Source organism: Prorops nasuta, unplaced genomic scaffold (assembly GCF_024137725.1).
Source record: "Prorops nasuta isolate Cenicafe-Biocafe unplaced genomic scaffold, Cenicafe_Pnas_1.2 PNAS00003, whole genome shotgun sequence".
NCBI classification, from domain to species: Eukaryota; Metazoa; Arthropoda; class Insecta; order Hymenoptera; family Bethylidae; genus Prorops; species Prorops nasuta.
In genome coordinates this window covers 11,495,022-11,509,626 of record NW_027116800.1, presented here as the reverse complement: position 1 = coordinate 11,509,626, position 14,605 = coordinate 11,495,022, and the positions used below count along the sequence as shown (strand labels likewise).

The 14,605-nt window shown below is 35.2% G+C and overlaps 1 protein-coding gene and 1 long non-coding RNA gene across 3 annotated transcripts in view; one reads left to right on the top strand and one right to left on the bottom strand.

Moving 5' to 3' along the window:
- Positions 1-14,605, bottom strand: part of Rgk2 (Rad, Gem/Kir family member 2) — a 32,840-nt gene that overhangs the window by 7,102 nt on the left and 11,133 nt on the right. For both annotated transcript variants that reach the window (XM_066746755.1, XM_066746756.1), the window contains exon 4: positions 1,577-1,782. In XM_066746755.1, coding sequence (XP_066602852.1) covers positions 1,577-1,782 — 206 coding nt within the window. The remainder of the gene's footprint in view (positions 1-1,576; positions 1,783-14,605) is intronic.
- On the top strand, positions 10,039-11,844 carry LOC136785612 (uncharacterized). The gene is made up of 2 exons (XR_010824693.1): positions 10,039-10,190; positions 10,663-11,844. It is a non-coding gene; the product is annotated as an uncharacterized lncRNA (long non-coding RNA).

The window sequence follows — 14,605 nt, the reverse complement described above, 5'->3', positions numbered from 1 at the left end:
ACGAATTAGGTATATTATTAATAGATTAATCAATATCCGCGCGTCAATAGTCTGTAAAAATGCATTTATTCACTCTAGTTTCAAATCCCTTATTAGACGCATCGTTAAGATTCTGTGGTTTAACATTGGTATTGATCATAAGTAGTACTGTAGGAAACTATTGAATTTTGACGTCATATCCAAATAATTTCAATGTATAATCCAGATTAATTTAATCCGACTTCCTAGGACTTGGCCCAAAGGCTGATTCCAATTGTACTCTCTCTCTCTCTCTTTCTCTCCCCTACTCTTTTTCTATTCTAACGTATTCCAGTTGCGTGGCATAACCTCATTAATTTCTAATTAGATTTATAACATGTTTTGGATTACCAGTGTAACAGCATAGAGAGTAAAATACCGCTATAGCAATAAGATCCTTAATTATGGGAAAACTTTAATACTAATTAAACTGATTTACATGTACAAAATTTGTGTTCAACGTTGGAATGTCCTCTTGATTTTAGTACTGAAGCATTAGCTTACAAACTGGAAAACTCTTTGGCAATTGAGCGAAAAAGGGGGATGGTCTGGCGAATTTAAAGTAGAACGGAAATACGTGTTAAATTTTTAATGCCGTCTAACGGAATGAAAGCAATAAATACTTTGCTCTCAAGTTGGAAACCCTCTAAAATTGCTTTTCAAATTGTATATGCTTACGTCCATTTAACTATATTTAAAAAAAAAATAGTAATTTCATTCTTCAACTTACGTCTTATTAACATAGATTTTAAGAGACCCTACAAACTTTTAGATTGCAAATAATATAATTTTAGAGACTATTGGTAGTTCAGATTAAACGAACATACCATGATAGTACTAGATGAAAGTGAACGAATAAAAATGCTTGAATTTACTCCAGAATACTCAAATCTTTTACTTATACTACTGCAATCCCTTAAAACGTGATAGTTTTTCTTCGATTTATCAATAAAATGATTATTCATGGTTATTTCGTAAAGACTGTAGGTACTGAGTGTTAAATTCAATAAATTTAATTACGCAGATGAATCTATAAATCATGCACGTATGCTAATTTCTTTGCTTATACTACTGTATTTTCTCACAGGAAAATGTAACTCTGCATTGCCTCGACATTTTACGATTTTCTACATTGTACCTCCCACCGTTTCTCCTACTTTCCATGACAAAGTTAACTGCCAGCACCAGTGAGCTTTTCCACACCGCAAACAATTTCTCTACACCCTTCTTTGTTTTAGCAGAATTTTTCTCGGAAATAAGTTGATATCGTGCAACGAGCAATAAGTTGCTCGTATTTCGCATGTACGAAATTAATATAGGAAAACACGTTGCAATAAAAATAACTTTTGTGGGAACGTGTGAAACTATTAGAGTAAGGACAATTGAACATATTGCAGGCTGCATATATTTAAAATAATAACCGAGAATATGGTTGAGAAGGTAAGGAAAATATATAAGAGAGAAAAAAAAGTGAAATAAATTAAAACGTGGGTGGCCCCGATTGACGATCGTTAAGGAAAATTGAAAAAAATTTTAGTGAAAAGTAGAATATATTTACCAAGACTGGCGTCATAAGTATTCATGTACTCGCTCGTCATGAATTGGGATACCAGAGCAGTTTTTCCAACCCCAGAATCACCCAGTAGAACGACTCTGTATTTTGAGACTTCTTCTATTTCACTGTCCGTACTATTCACGGCTCCTCCATGTCCACTGCAACAAGATCCTTCGAAAGGTGACCTCTCTCCGGAAACATTACTGTTTCTGGAACAAAACGATGAGGACAATAAGATATTAGCGAAATATTTAATAATGTAATAAAAATATTAAACAGTAAAAAAAGGAATAATTAAAATTGATATTAGGCCAATTACGTATATAGATATAATAAAACAAAAAAAAGTTTTAGTAATAAGATAAACAAATAATAGACATTCAAATTTATTGAAAAGGAAAAAATTTAAATGTAATTTTTGGTAAGAGGAAAGAAGATAAATATTAAGAAAAAGAAAATTGTATGAAAAATTGTATATTTATACTAATTAAATCATTGTGTAGTTTATAATCGATAGCCAAATTTAATTAAACGACATGAATAATAGTTCACCATTTATTCCCTAATTAGAACAGGGTTGTTCAAACATAACAGCTAGGATATTGTACTCGTCCTACAAGTTCAATGAAGTTAATTTGCACCTGAGATTATGCGTTGAAAGCTCCAAAGCAAAAAGCGACTCCCTATCCTCTTTGATCGAAAGATGATTTTTTATTAATTGTAAAAGGAAATTCTTTGTGTTTTCGTTTTCCAAAATATAATTCTAACATATAGGAAGTAATGTTTAAAAGCAGAATTCATGCTGGATAAATTTGAAATTACTATGAGCTCGAGGGTAAGGCACGCTATTTTAAATGCACTTTTCTTTCTCATTCTATTAATTCGGACAGTGAGAAAAAAGAGTCCTTATTTTTATAATGCTATGTTAAAGTTCCAAATACTAATATTCGCCCTGCAAAGGAAGAAGCTGTATAATTCTTTATCATCCTTTTTTTAAATTACTAAAAAGTTTGTTGTTCATCATGATCGTTTTCTTTTTCTAAGAAAAAAAAAATCACGATAAGGAGGTATATGTCCTTTTATGCAAAACTTTTCTCTAGGAAATTTTTAATTCGGTCATTAATTTAACATAATCTCTTAAACATATTAATATTTTAATAAAAATGAATGAATCTTTATAATAATATTAATATAAATAATAGTAAAAATATAGCTGTATGTGAAATGAATGCAAACTTGATACTGTATCGTAAAAGCTTGTACATCCTTAATATTCGTTTTCTGCAAAGTTTCCTTTAAAGTTGGAGGTGCTTTTTAATGGGAAAATTGAGAGTTTCAGTGGGGAACGTCTAATTTAGCGCGAGGAATAATGATTGAAAGAGGCCAAATATTTAAGAAGCTTGCATTGGAAAATTCAGGGATGAAGCGACAGTTGGTATGGCAGTTTTTCCCTGCAATTTCCTTCCGGGACTCGGGTCTTGGTACAAAATCCCATGAGTCATCCGTATGAAAGACGAGCACCCTCCCAGGAAAGCGCCCCCTTGGTTCAGGAACGTCCGACTGTCCTAAATGACGTACCTAAGCCCCCAAGGGAAGCAGCCCGGCTTATGTCAGACACAAATCAATGATTTTTCTTTCTTGTAACACTCTGCCGAAATTGTAAGGATTCGATAAGTTGTAGACACTAAAAGTGACATTATTATTTGATAATATTCTAAAGTCCTCGATATTATATCTTTTTTTGTGTTTTTTTTTCCAAGTAAACGAAATAAGAAGAAACTAAATTTTCTATACTTAAGATTTGATAATTGCTGTTTTGTGTTTAGTTTGAAAACTATGGTTCTCAAGGAGGAAAGGAATGCTGATAGGTATAAAAAATGACAAGAATTTTCTCAGGTGGTTGTGTCAGGTAAACTGTGGTAAAGGAGAATGAATAATTGCTGGATCAAGCGGGTAGTTTGAGCAGTGTAAACCCGGTAAAGTATTCTGTGATGTAGGACGATTTTCAAAGGTTTGTATTTTGGGGAGTAAGTGGGTTATCCCAAATGGCGTCCCAGGATGCTGTAAGAGTGAACATCCCGTGGGAGATCTTCCCATCGGCGATTGTCTTTGACCGCCGTAGGCTCCCCCAGTGTTTTATCAAATTGATCAATTTATAAATCCTCCAGCAAAGAACGAGAAGAACCTTCGTGGAATTATTGGATTTGATCGATAAATTAGTTTCCAGCTTCTATCCTCATCAAATATCCCCGATGCTACTATTTAATCCCTACTAACTGACGGAACTCATAAAAAAATTGTAACCTTATTTACACATTAAAATTTACGTAATTTAAAATTTTAAATTATAATAAAAATCGGTGAATTATTATATTTTATACGAATTATAGTGTATTTATGTATACTTTTGTTACCTTAAAAATTTGTTTCAAGTACCTCTTTTCATTTTATAACATGCTTCATAGATATATAGAGCTAGAAATAAATAATTCACTGAAATATATATAGAAATGAATATTGCGTCGCGGCAGTTAAACCTTTTATGGTCAAAATATTCTTCGACATCCAAGTCATGAGCGACGTGACAGAGGGGCAGAGATGTATAATTTATATGTAAAATAATAGTCAGGAAAGAACAGCTTTCGGTAAGGTATAAGAAATAGGATTGTAGAGAAAATTGGAATGGTGCGGGAAAGAATTGGTGTCAGAAACAAACGCAATAATATTGTGAAAATGTAATAAGGGGTTACGCTGAAGAGAGGGAGAGGGAGAGAGATAGAGAGAAAGGGAGAGGGAGGTTTGGTTTCATGAGAAAATAGTTTCATTATACCTTTTGAACAATGCGGCCAGAGCTGGTATTAATTTTCTGCTTGTTGAAGGTGAGAATCCAGATGGGGACAAAAAATATCCTTTTACGACACAAAAGCTTGGCAATTGGGAGGAAACATTCTTGAAATAGAAGAGATTAAATTTTCAACCAGTCGATAATCTTATATAATCAGTGATAATAACACATTCCTATATGTTACTAGCGATACAATTGAGAATTGCGATTATACTTTTCGTATTTCGCCCTTTATAATAATTCTTGGAAAAGAAGTCACATACCGACACGTTTTAGAATTGTGAAGAGTTACAATCATATAAAAAATTATAATTCATTAATTCTTTTATAATAACTAGGTTCAGCTTGATAAGAAAATTGAAGTAATAAGCTAAAGAGACATATAATAGATGACTACTATCGTTTCGTGTAATTAGTTAAAAAGTTCTTTTGTAAGAGAGAAGCAAGAGGTGGATAAAGATTTTCGCAATACCATAAAGTATAATGGAACTTTACTGGTGAGTTGATGTGACAAATTTTATCGCATTTTATTTTTCTCTTTCATTGAAAGCTCGTGAGTTGGACGTGTCGGTGTAACGAGAACCGTAATAAATCTCATTTCTGCGAAGCTGCCATGGTTTCTCCCCAATGAATTTTCTTCTGTTTTGACTTATTTGCGCGCAACAGATAAATTAGCATTATGCGCGAAACCCTCGGCCCACGCAGAGAGACAATAAATTTTCAGAAAAATAATGAATGTCATTGGAATTGTCAATATCGTCGTTTTTGCGTCTCGTAAAAATTCATTATCAGATAAAGCTTTCAAAAACTATTAAGGTACTTTGTTAGATTATGTAAGGGATGAAAAGCATTGTTAAGAGACGTGAGCATAATTAGATTGCTCTGTTTGCCACTGGCAGTAAACCCTTGCTAATATTTTCTGCATGCTAAAAGAGGAATGCATTTGTCACAAATAATAATTTTATTAAAAACTGAAAATGGAAGTTTCTTTTTTAATCCAACCATCGATAAGCTAGCTTAAAAATTCTGTTGTCTATTTCTTTTCTCAGAATACCGTAGGTACTACATTACGAAATAAAATAGTACGTGTTAGCCAAGGACAGTAGCTGGTGTATGTTCGGATTCGCAAAGCGCACATGAGATTGTGTTTAGCTCTGTTTTTGTACGTGCTCGCGCATATACACATATTTGCTATACGTATATTGTACCTTATACTGTGTGCGTGATCACAAGGAAGAAGAGGAAAAACGGAGACAAATATTTACGCAAGCTATTTAGGGGCCCAAAAGCTTAGCACGTGTTCGATAAAAACTAAAAATAACAAACTCATCTTAATTTTATCAGGAAATATTACATCCTTCTTTATGAAAAGGCTTGCGAAATTTCCTTTAAAAACATATTTCTAGCTGGCGATAAAAAGTTTTCGATCAATTTGTAGGCTTGCTTGGCAAATTTGCAAATAAACCTTATAGGGGGATTTTATTTTAAATATGGTAAAATCTCGTGATAAAATTTGGAGAAAGTTTTATGGTTATGCTGAAAATAAGATGATTCGATAATAAAATTTTCGGGAGGAACTTTAGTGATATATTGAAAAGCCTGTCGTCTCACGTGGGCTCTTGTGGTTAGCCTGAGGGAGAGAACATTTATTCTCGGACTGTAAAGAATTTTTCGTTGCAATCGTTACAATAGCGACCGTGACCTTTAATCATATGCGAAACATGAATGATTCATGGTCGAAGGTGGGTTCGGAGACTTCTTCCCTTTTCCACTTAGCAGGGAGAGTTACGTCGTTTGGTATAATAAAATTGGAAATAGTCGAACGAGCGCAAAGATTCTGCGGATGATCGTAGAAGTGTTCGAAGTACGAAAACGAGTTCATGAGAAATCTCCAAATGGCCAAATGGCTCGTTCAATGCGAGTTTCCCTGCTTCTAATGAAAGTCGGGGATTCGTGAGAAAGAGAGCCGCCTGATACTGACATATTAAAGCTCGCATACAAGCTCAGAAAAGTTCCCCTTTTCAGCTCTCATCAAAGAATCCCCTAAACTAGTGCAAATTGATCCTAAACAAGCTCTTGGCACAAACCTTCATAAAAATTTATTTTCGGTTGCAATTAGTTACTAGTTTCTAGAATAATAATTGTTTCTTTATTGTTATACAGTCTTTGTATTACATTTGCAATATGTCGAAGACCGCACACCTAAAGGGTTAAAAGAGTAATTTTTCACTCGCAGACTCGAAGCTAATCCAGAAAAATCTATTCTAATTTATATCAATCTCATTTGATAAATTAAAATATGCTTTAAGAATTATTCGGTGGTTGAATACAATTGATTAGTTGTATCAAACCTGAAAAATTGCTTCATCTACATAAATGAAATGGTTTGGGCTCGTAATTAAATCGGAAGCTCTTGAAAAATTGAGAATTTTCAGAAAATTTATAGCAAGACAAATCTCTAAACTTTTCCCAAGTACAATAAACTACTCAAACAATTGTCTCGAATAAAGAAAAATCGCTCTGCCAAAATAACAATTCAAGAAAAATATTTTACTCCCAACTAGAGGAAAAAACCAGGGGTTTCTTTAAACGGACTTTAAACGAGCTTTTCCCTCGAGTTTTCACCTTGAGCGAATTTTTCTCATACACGCATCACTTCTCTTTCCACGTGTAAAATACATTGCAAAAGAATCTCCTGAAATTCGAAAATACCATCAGCGACCGTAATGCAATTGTTAAGAAATAATTGCCAGATGCACTTTTCAATCATTTTTAGATGCAAACGAAAATTTAGCATTAAAACGTTATACGAAAATCTTGTATCGTGACCTTTGAATCAGTCTTTTTTATATTGTTAGGGAGATGAGTGGGACTATCGACTAGCAAGCATATTTTTCCGATAGAAGCTTTCTTTGAGGATTACGACAAGGTAGAAATTCTGAAGATCCGGACCGGATCGGCTGGGGTTGATTTTATAGCTCGCAAATGCGTCTCGTGAGAGATTCGAGAATGCTCGCGGCTATTTTAAGATGCGAAAGCTGCAGGTATTTGAAGAAGAAGAAGAAGAAAGAGAATTGTATACGCGGTATGGAGGGGAGAGTGTAAAAATGTTACGAAAGCAGATGAGAGAATGAAACTCACACGTGTCGTCGTAGCCGCTGACAGTTTAGCATTCAACCATAGCTAAAAGTTTGTAAGAGTGCTGATGAAATATTTCAAAACCGGAAGTAATCACTGATTCCTTCCCTGCCCTTATTGGAAGAGAGCGCATCTTGCAGTATATTTTTAACTATCTCAAATTGGACAGCTATTAATTTAACTTACACATATTTTTTTATATAAATATAAACATTACAACAAAATATTGCACAATTATATCGATACATAATTTAATCTTTGAACAAGTAACGTTAAACAAACATGGTTCTTACACGCATTAAGTAAAATAGGATATTATTAGTCTTCTTCAGAATGCTTATACAGATTGAATTCCTGTTTGGCTCAGTTTCTACAACGCGAAAGATTTGTCCGGATGAATCGTGTCGAGATTTTGGATCGAATCCATCGATGCTTCGCTAGAAATTCATATAGAAATGCAGAACTCGCAGTCAGCCCCGTGACTCATATTCGATTTCCCGAGACTGTGTGATTCTTGATAGAATTTTTCTGAATCACCCAATCCAATTTGGAAAAAGCATGAGATTTTAACTTACTTAGCGATGATTCGTCAGCCTACTAGATGGTTCCACACGATGACCGATTTGTATATAAATATAAGTTTTACTACTTCTGTACAAAATTCTCAACGCATTTCCAAAAATACCTATAAGCTTTGGTTTTCCAATTTAAATTAAAAATAAATCTATAGGGGAAAATTGGTCTGACCTTGTTTCCCTTGGTAGTTTGGGTTTAAAATTGAGACAAGTTGGTTGATTTCATTTTATTAGGACTAGTGGCTGGACGAGTTTCTTATTTTGTACATATAATGAAATTTCGCTACTTAAAATGAGGGAGGAAGTTTACCAATTTCAGTTGGAAAGCTGGAAAGCGGCATGGATGGAGGAGAGGGGGTGTTGCTGTACGTATATATATATATATGTGTGTATATATACAGCGTACTTTAGTACACTTGTTCCTCCTTTCTTTTTTTATACTACTTATTCTTCTACCCACAAGAAAAAAAAATCTTATGAAAAATTCTCTCTTTCCGCCTGATAAAGTAGCTTTCGTGCTATTATAATAAATACCGAGATAGCGGGAGTTTTAATCGACCTGATGTGGCTGAAGCATCGAGACCCGATACAGATAAATCAGGACAATACACGCTCCAAGAAAACTGCAATAATAGATCGAGCCGAGGATGGATAATAATTTACAGAGTTTAATGGCGAATGGAAACAACAGGCAGCAACTAATAGCGAATACATCGCAGTATTTTGCATTCACATTTGTCAAAGCTAATAGTCTCACTTAAGCAAGTAATCTTCGATGATAAATATCTACCCTTGGACAAGACCTACGGAGAGAGAGAGAGAGAGAGAGAGAGAGAGGATGACCTCGAAAATATAAACGGTTGTCAGCTGCAATTAACAACGACAGCAATTGAAGCAAACAATTCTCTTCCCTAGAATAATGCATCCCTAAGGGCCGTCCTCGTACCTGTAATCGTGAAAACTATAGTACCGAGCGAACTAAACCTAATTATGGAGCCTGCGAAACGAGAATAGTGTCCTTGAAATTAAATCGCCCACGCTCTGCGAGGACTCACGATGCGTAATTATGTCGCGAAGTCAATCGGCCGTTGAGCAAGTTTTACAGGGGGAGTGAATGCATCAGTGAGTGAATAATCCAGATAAACATTCCATAGATTTCACGGCTAAATATTTCTCACCTTTTGGACAAGGAATGCGAGCTCTTATAATAAACGTACCTATATACCTACTCTTCTTGGAAGCTTTTCACAAAAAAAAGCTTCGAGCTTTCCAATGACAAAGGACCTTAATACCTTTGAATCTTGGAATTTCATCGTTGACAATAGCGTTGCAAATGAGTTTCTTGCCAAAGGTTTCGAGTGACGAAAGACCGGAGCTTCGAGGGGAAAGGGCTAATGTTTTCGAATTGTGAAATTTCAACGTCGAACTAAAGCCCTTGGGGAGTATTGCGTTTAAGCACGAGTTGAAATCGAGGTGATCTGGATGAAATATTTGTACGGAATGGAGCCAAGGGTAGTGGTATGGGAAGGGGAGCGGAAGAGGGTGTGATGTAAAGTGGAGGATTGCTGCGTTGTCACGCGAGAAAGATTAACCGGTTGAGATGTGGATGGTGATAGAGGAAGAGGGAAGAGAATTGGAGGGGTAGGGAAAGAGAGGGGAGAGAGAAGGAGAGATAGAGACGGATAAACGAGGGGGAGAGCATTGACTCCGAAAGAGAGGGAGAGGGAGGGGAAGATTCGAAGAGGCGTAATAGTCGCGAGCTTCTCAAAATTCCACGAATACTCTTGTCGCGTCAGAGATGCTGACAGACTCGCCAGATTTTAAGCCCTACTCTCTGCACCATAACGGTCACGTGACACCAAATTCCCCTCCATGTCTTAAAGCAGCGAGTTTAGAATAAACCCGGCCACCGTCCTTCGCGGCATTCGTTAGTTTCATCTTGAGAAGTTCGAGTTTGACTCAGTTCTCTCCCTTCTCTCTCTCTCTCTCTCTCTATCTATCTTTCTTTCTTTCTTGCTCGATTCCCAGTTAACTTTCTGGATCATGGAGGTTGCCAAAGGTAAGACCCTTTTTTTGCTCTGGCCAACCCTAATTGCTACCCGGCACGTTTCGTGAAAAAACCTTCTCTATTTCGCCCTTTTTCATAAACCCACCCCTTCCCTGTTCCACTTTTGTTTTTATATCACCAACGCGAAGGCTAACTGTTTTTCCCACGAGTCCATGGAACCGAAACTATATTTCGTGCGATTAATTAGCCCCGAACCGATACGGTACAATTTCCTAAATTTCATAAACTAACCGAATTTCTGAGCGGATTCGATCAGAATTCTCTAATGAATTGCTTCCGTTTTCCCGGTGCTTCGTGAAAAATATTTCTCGCCTACTATTTTCTTTATTGTTTTTTTTTTATTATCGCACGCGAAAAGTATGCTAGAAAGTTTATTTATATTATATTAGGGGTTACGTGTCAATAATGTGAAATAATGTTGTCTTGTTTATTCTAAGATTACGATCATAGCATTTTGTTTCAGTTAATGACGCAGCTACGAGTTTGGTGGAGCAGTCGGCCAATATAACATCGGCGACAAAAACGGTTAAGACATCGAGTTCCGTGGAGAGCGTACAGACGAAATCAGTGACGGAATCGTCGACATCCATGAAATCAGTTATGTCCTCTTCCAGAAAGTCGCAGAAATCAATGGAGTACGAGGAGGAAATTGAATACACAGAATAGTTTATAAAAAAAACTCACCATTGCCAAATTCCCAACCTATAAAAGACGCGCCTCTTATGCAAAGAGAAAAATGGCCTAAAGCAAATATGGTGCTCATTCGACAAAGTCAATTTTTTCTATCCGAAAGCTGAATAAAAAAATAACTAAAAAGAAGCAAGCAGTCAAGTGGAATCTGTCTAAAATAAAGCCATCAGCCTAGCATTCCAAGAAAGCAAAATTCATAATGATTGCTCTAACGCAATAATTTGTCATGATTGTTTTTTACAAGGAAGAAGGAAGGGGACCTAACCTCAAAAATAAAGAGATTTCTGCATGAATGGCGGCGCTGTTGGAGGACCTCTTGTGGAAGACAGTGGAACTACAGTATAATAAAAGAAGTTGTTGGAAATATCGCGAGGAATGATTCATAAAAGTTGAGATAAAAGATTTTAGGGTTGCGCGCGAGTAGTTAAATTGTCCGTGCATATCGCATCTGTCGTTCCTTAGACATGCACAGTATGTAACAACGTTTCGTGATATAGCGTACAAACTGGCTTCTCTCCAATCGCGATTCACTGGATAGCGAAACCTCTTCCATTTGTTTCTCAAGAATTCGCTCGGGAGTTCCTAGCTGTTTTTTTCTTACTGCGCAAACTCGAATAACGTCGCTCCATCATTGTCAACCTCGTTTCACCAATATTTTGAGCAGTCGTTTATCATTTCGCAACAAAACTACTCAAGACCGCCCTCTCGATAAAGATGAATGCTCTCTTCACCATTTTTATAATCGTTAATCCAATCATTATACTATATTAGATAATCGTGTAATTGTGTACATCGATAACAGATTGTACAACCTTTTCTGTACGTTGGATAAAAATGAAAATGTACCAAAAGTGAAAGAAAAAAATAAAGAAAACTCCTTAACAGGTCGAGGAAATAATATATACGTTTAACATTTGTAAAACACATTTATAAAATAAAAAAAATAGAATTGTAACATTTATTGAATCAAGTAGTTAAAACATAATTTTATATAAAGAAATTATATCTTTATAAGTTGTAAAAAATAAGTGAGTAGACTCGCGATACCGTGTTGTTATTTTTCGTCGTTAATTGCCAGTAGATAAGAATAAATAGTGCAACAAAGCGTTTTTAAAAGCGCGCTAACAAGATTACAATTTTTTAGAGTTTAGTCCAGTAAAAAGCGAGTATCACGGGTTAGAAAATTATTCATTGCATCCTCACCCTCTCTTTCATTCGAGGCTGAAAAAAATATGACTATAAGCGGAATAAAGTTTTACAAAGAAATAAATTGTATTTATTCATCGTGCGCTCTACCTCTGCACGTATACACATGTATGTATGTGAGAATATGTAGTACGTTTGTGCCTAAGAGTCGCTACATTTTCCGTCGAAAGGGAAAAGCTACGGCTTACTTCACGCGATGTTAATAGAGATCCAGCTGGAGGCAGAGAGAGGATGGAATTTTTCTCCCAGGCGGTCGCTATAAATCGTCATGAATTGACTTTGCGGAAGTCAAAAAGTAAAACGAGCTTATTTTCAACCAAAGATTGAGCTGAGCCATCGAACTATAGGAGTTGTGCCATTTCACGTCAAAACGGACAGATTTCAGAGTACAATACCGAATTTTTTTTTACCTGAATAAATATAGATCCAGTGATACACTTTAGCACCAGTTGGATTTACACGAACGTTCTTTCTAGGAAAGAAAACGGAAACGTAATTAACACTGATGAAAGACGCAAAAAATCTTTTGTGAAAGTACACGTGGGACGTGTGACCTTGCCTTATATTTATTTTGAAGACAAAAGAACCGTGATTTAATCTAAGAAGAGTACAAAGCATGTATTCTACGCAGAAAAAGGTATCGAAAAGAAGTAAAAAGGATGTAGAACAGCAATAACTCAATAATAATGTACTACTGAACGAATAAAATTATAGAACTTTTCCAGGGATCAATCTTCAGAAAATTTCTTATACCTATATTGATTTTTAATCAAAAAGAAAACTAAAATTGCAAAAAAATTAAATTATAAGTAAAAGCATGTATTTTTTGCTGCTTGTTTCTCGGATAAACAAATAGGAGTAGAGAAATGAATATTGCAGTCAATGACAAAAGAACTTTGCTTCAATCTTCTATTGTGCTTTAGTTGATAACTCTGTACACCCTTCAGGCTGTATATTTATTCCTTTCTAAATCTAAACAAACAAACTAAAGCTTCGATATAAAGCCTTCGCATCTAAGAGACGAGAGTTTTTCTTTAATTTAAGATAAAACGCCTTTCTTTGACCTTCTAAATTAATTATATCTCACCTTGTAGAGTATTGCGCTTCACGTTAAAACTCAACTTTTCATATTTCATCAGTCCATGGGCTCATTTGTCTTACGCATGCTCCAAATTATTTACTTTCAACCAATTTTCCAACATTTAAAATGAATTAGACGTTCAACCATGCTCAAACGTATTTATTATTATTATATTTTACGATTCTTAGCCCCTGTGTCACTAGATGCCACTCAATATCCATCTCAGAGTTCCACTCGTTTCCTGAATGCCCAACACTCAAATTTAATCAGCATTTTGCTAAAATTAACAGGCTCTTCTAGTTATATTCATGCGAGATTATTATTTTTCGTTGGATGACTTATCGTGAAAGCTTTCCCTTTCTCGCTCAATAATTGCAAAATAGCACCGATAGCTTCCCTCAAAGCCGTTGTACAAACAGCGCTCGAACGATCGATATCAGTTTGTTTGATGAAATGTAAACATTCATAATTTATATTTTACGCACATAAATGCCTACTCATTTTTCTATCGTCGTCCAACTTCAATGCAAACATACGGATTGTTGATTTAAAAAATCAAGGTTGGTACGAAAAGTTTGGATAAATTTGTACAAATTTTACAGCATGCGTGACAGAAAGATCTGATTAGTTTTATCGCCCAAGCTTATCGTGAAATTCCGCACCAAGGATGAAGAAACTTTTGACCCTTGACGCGATCATAGAAATTTCCTTCTTCTATGCTATTCACATTGTTACGATCTATCCAACGAAGGAATCTAACCCAATAATTTAAAAATCAGTTATGTTCGTGCAGCGATAGGCGTAATCCGGATTTAACAAAGGGAACACACATTTCATCGTTATTGCTAATCTATAGCGACGCAAAATTGATAATTCTGTTAGTACATAATTTATTGGTAATTAGCAAAGTTGCATAACGCTTTTGATTCAGAGAGTTGCGTTGATGATTGCGAAGGCTGAGTATAGGAGCTCTTATATAAGACTGGTCAATAAAGTACAAAAGATTTTTACCATTGTAATTGTTACAAAGTTGAAAAGGATCGTTAACGGCTATATCGTAATTCATCTCGAATAACAACGAATAACAACGGATTTAACGAGAAGGTTTTTCTCCAAGGACTCGTACTTCTTCACAATTTTCTAGATTCCCTGAGATTCAAGAGACCTTTTTCTTGCGATTGATTTCACTCCTGTTTACTGTAACATTTTTCATGCTTCAGTTATTATACTAGAGTGCAGATATAATCCTTAAAAAACGAGTCAAATTTAATACTTGATATATTTTATTGAAATAATTTTTTAAGCAATTTATTGTTATTTTCATTTGCAATATATATAAGGGTCTTTCTGGTCAAAATTGGTGTTCTCGTTAAAAGTATTTAAAATTACGATAGACTAAGAGCGAATAATACTGGTGCTCGAATGGGGT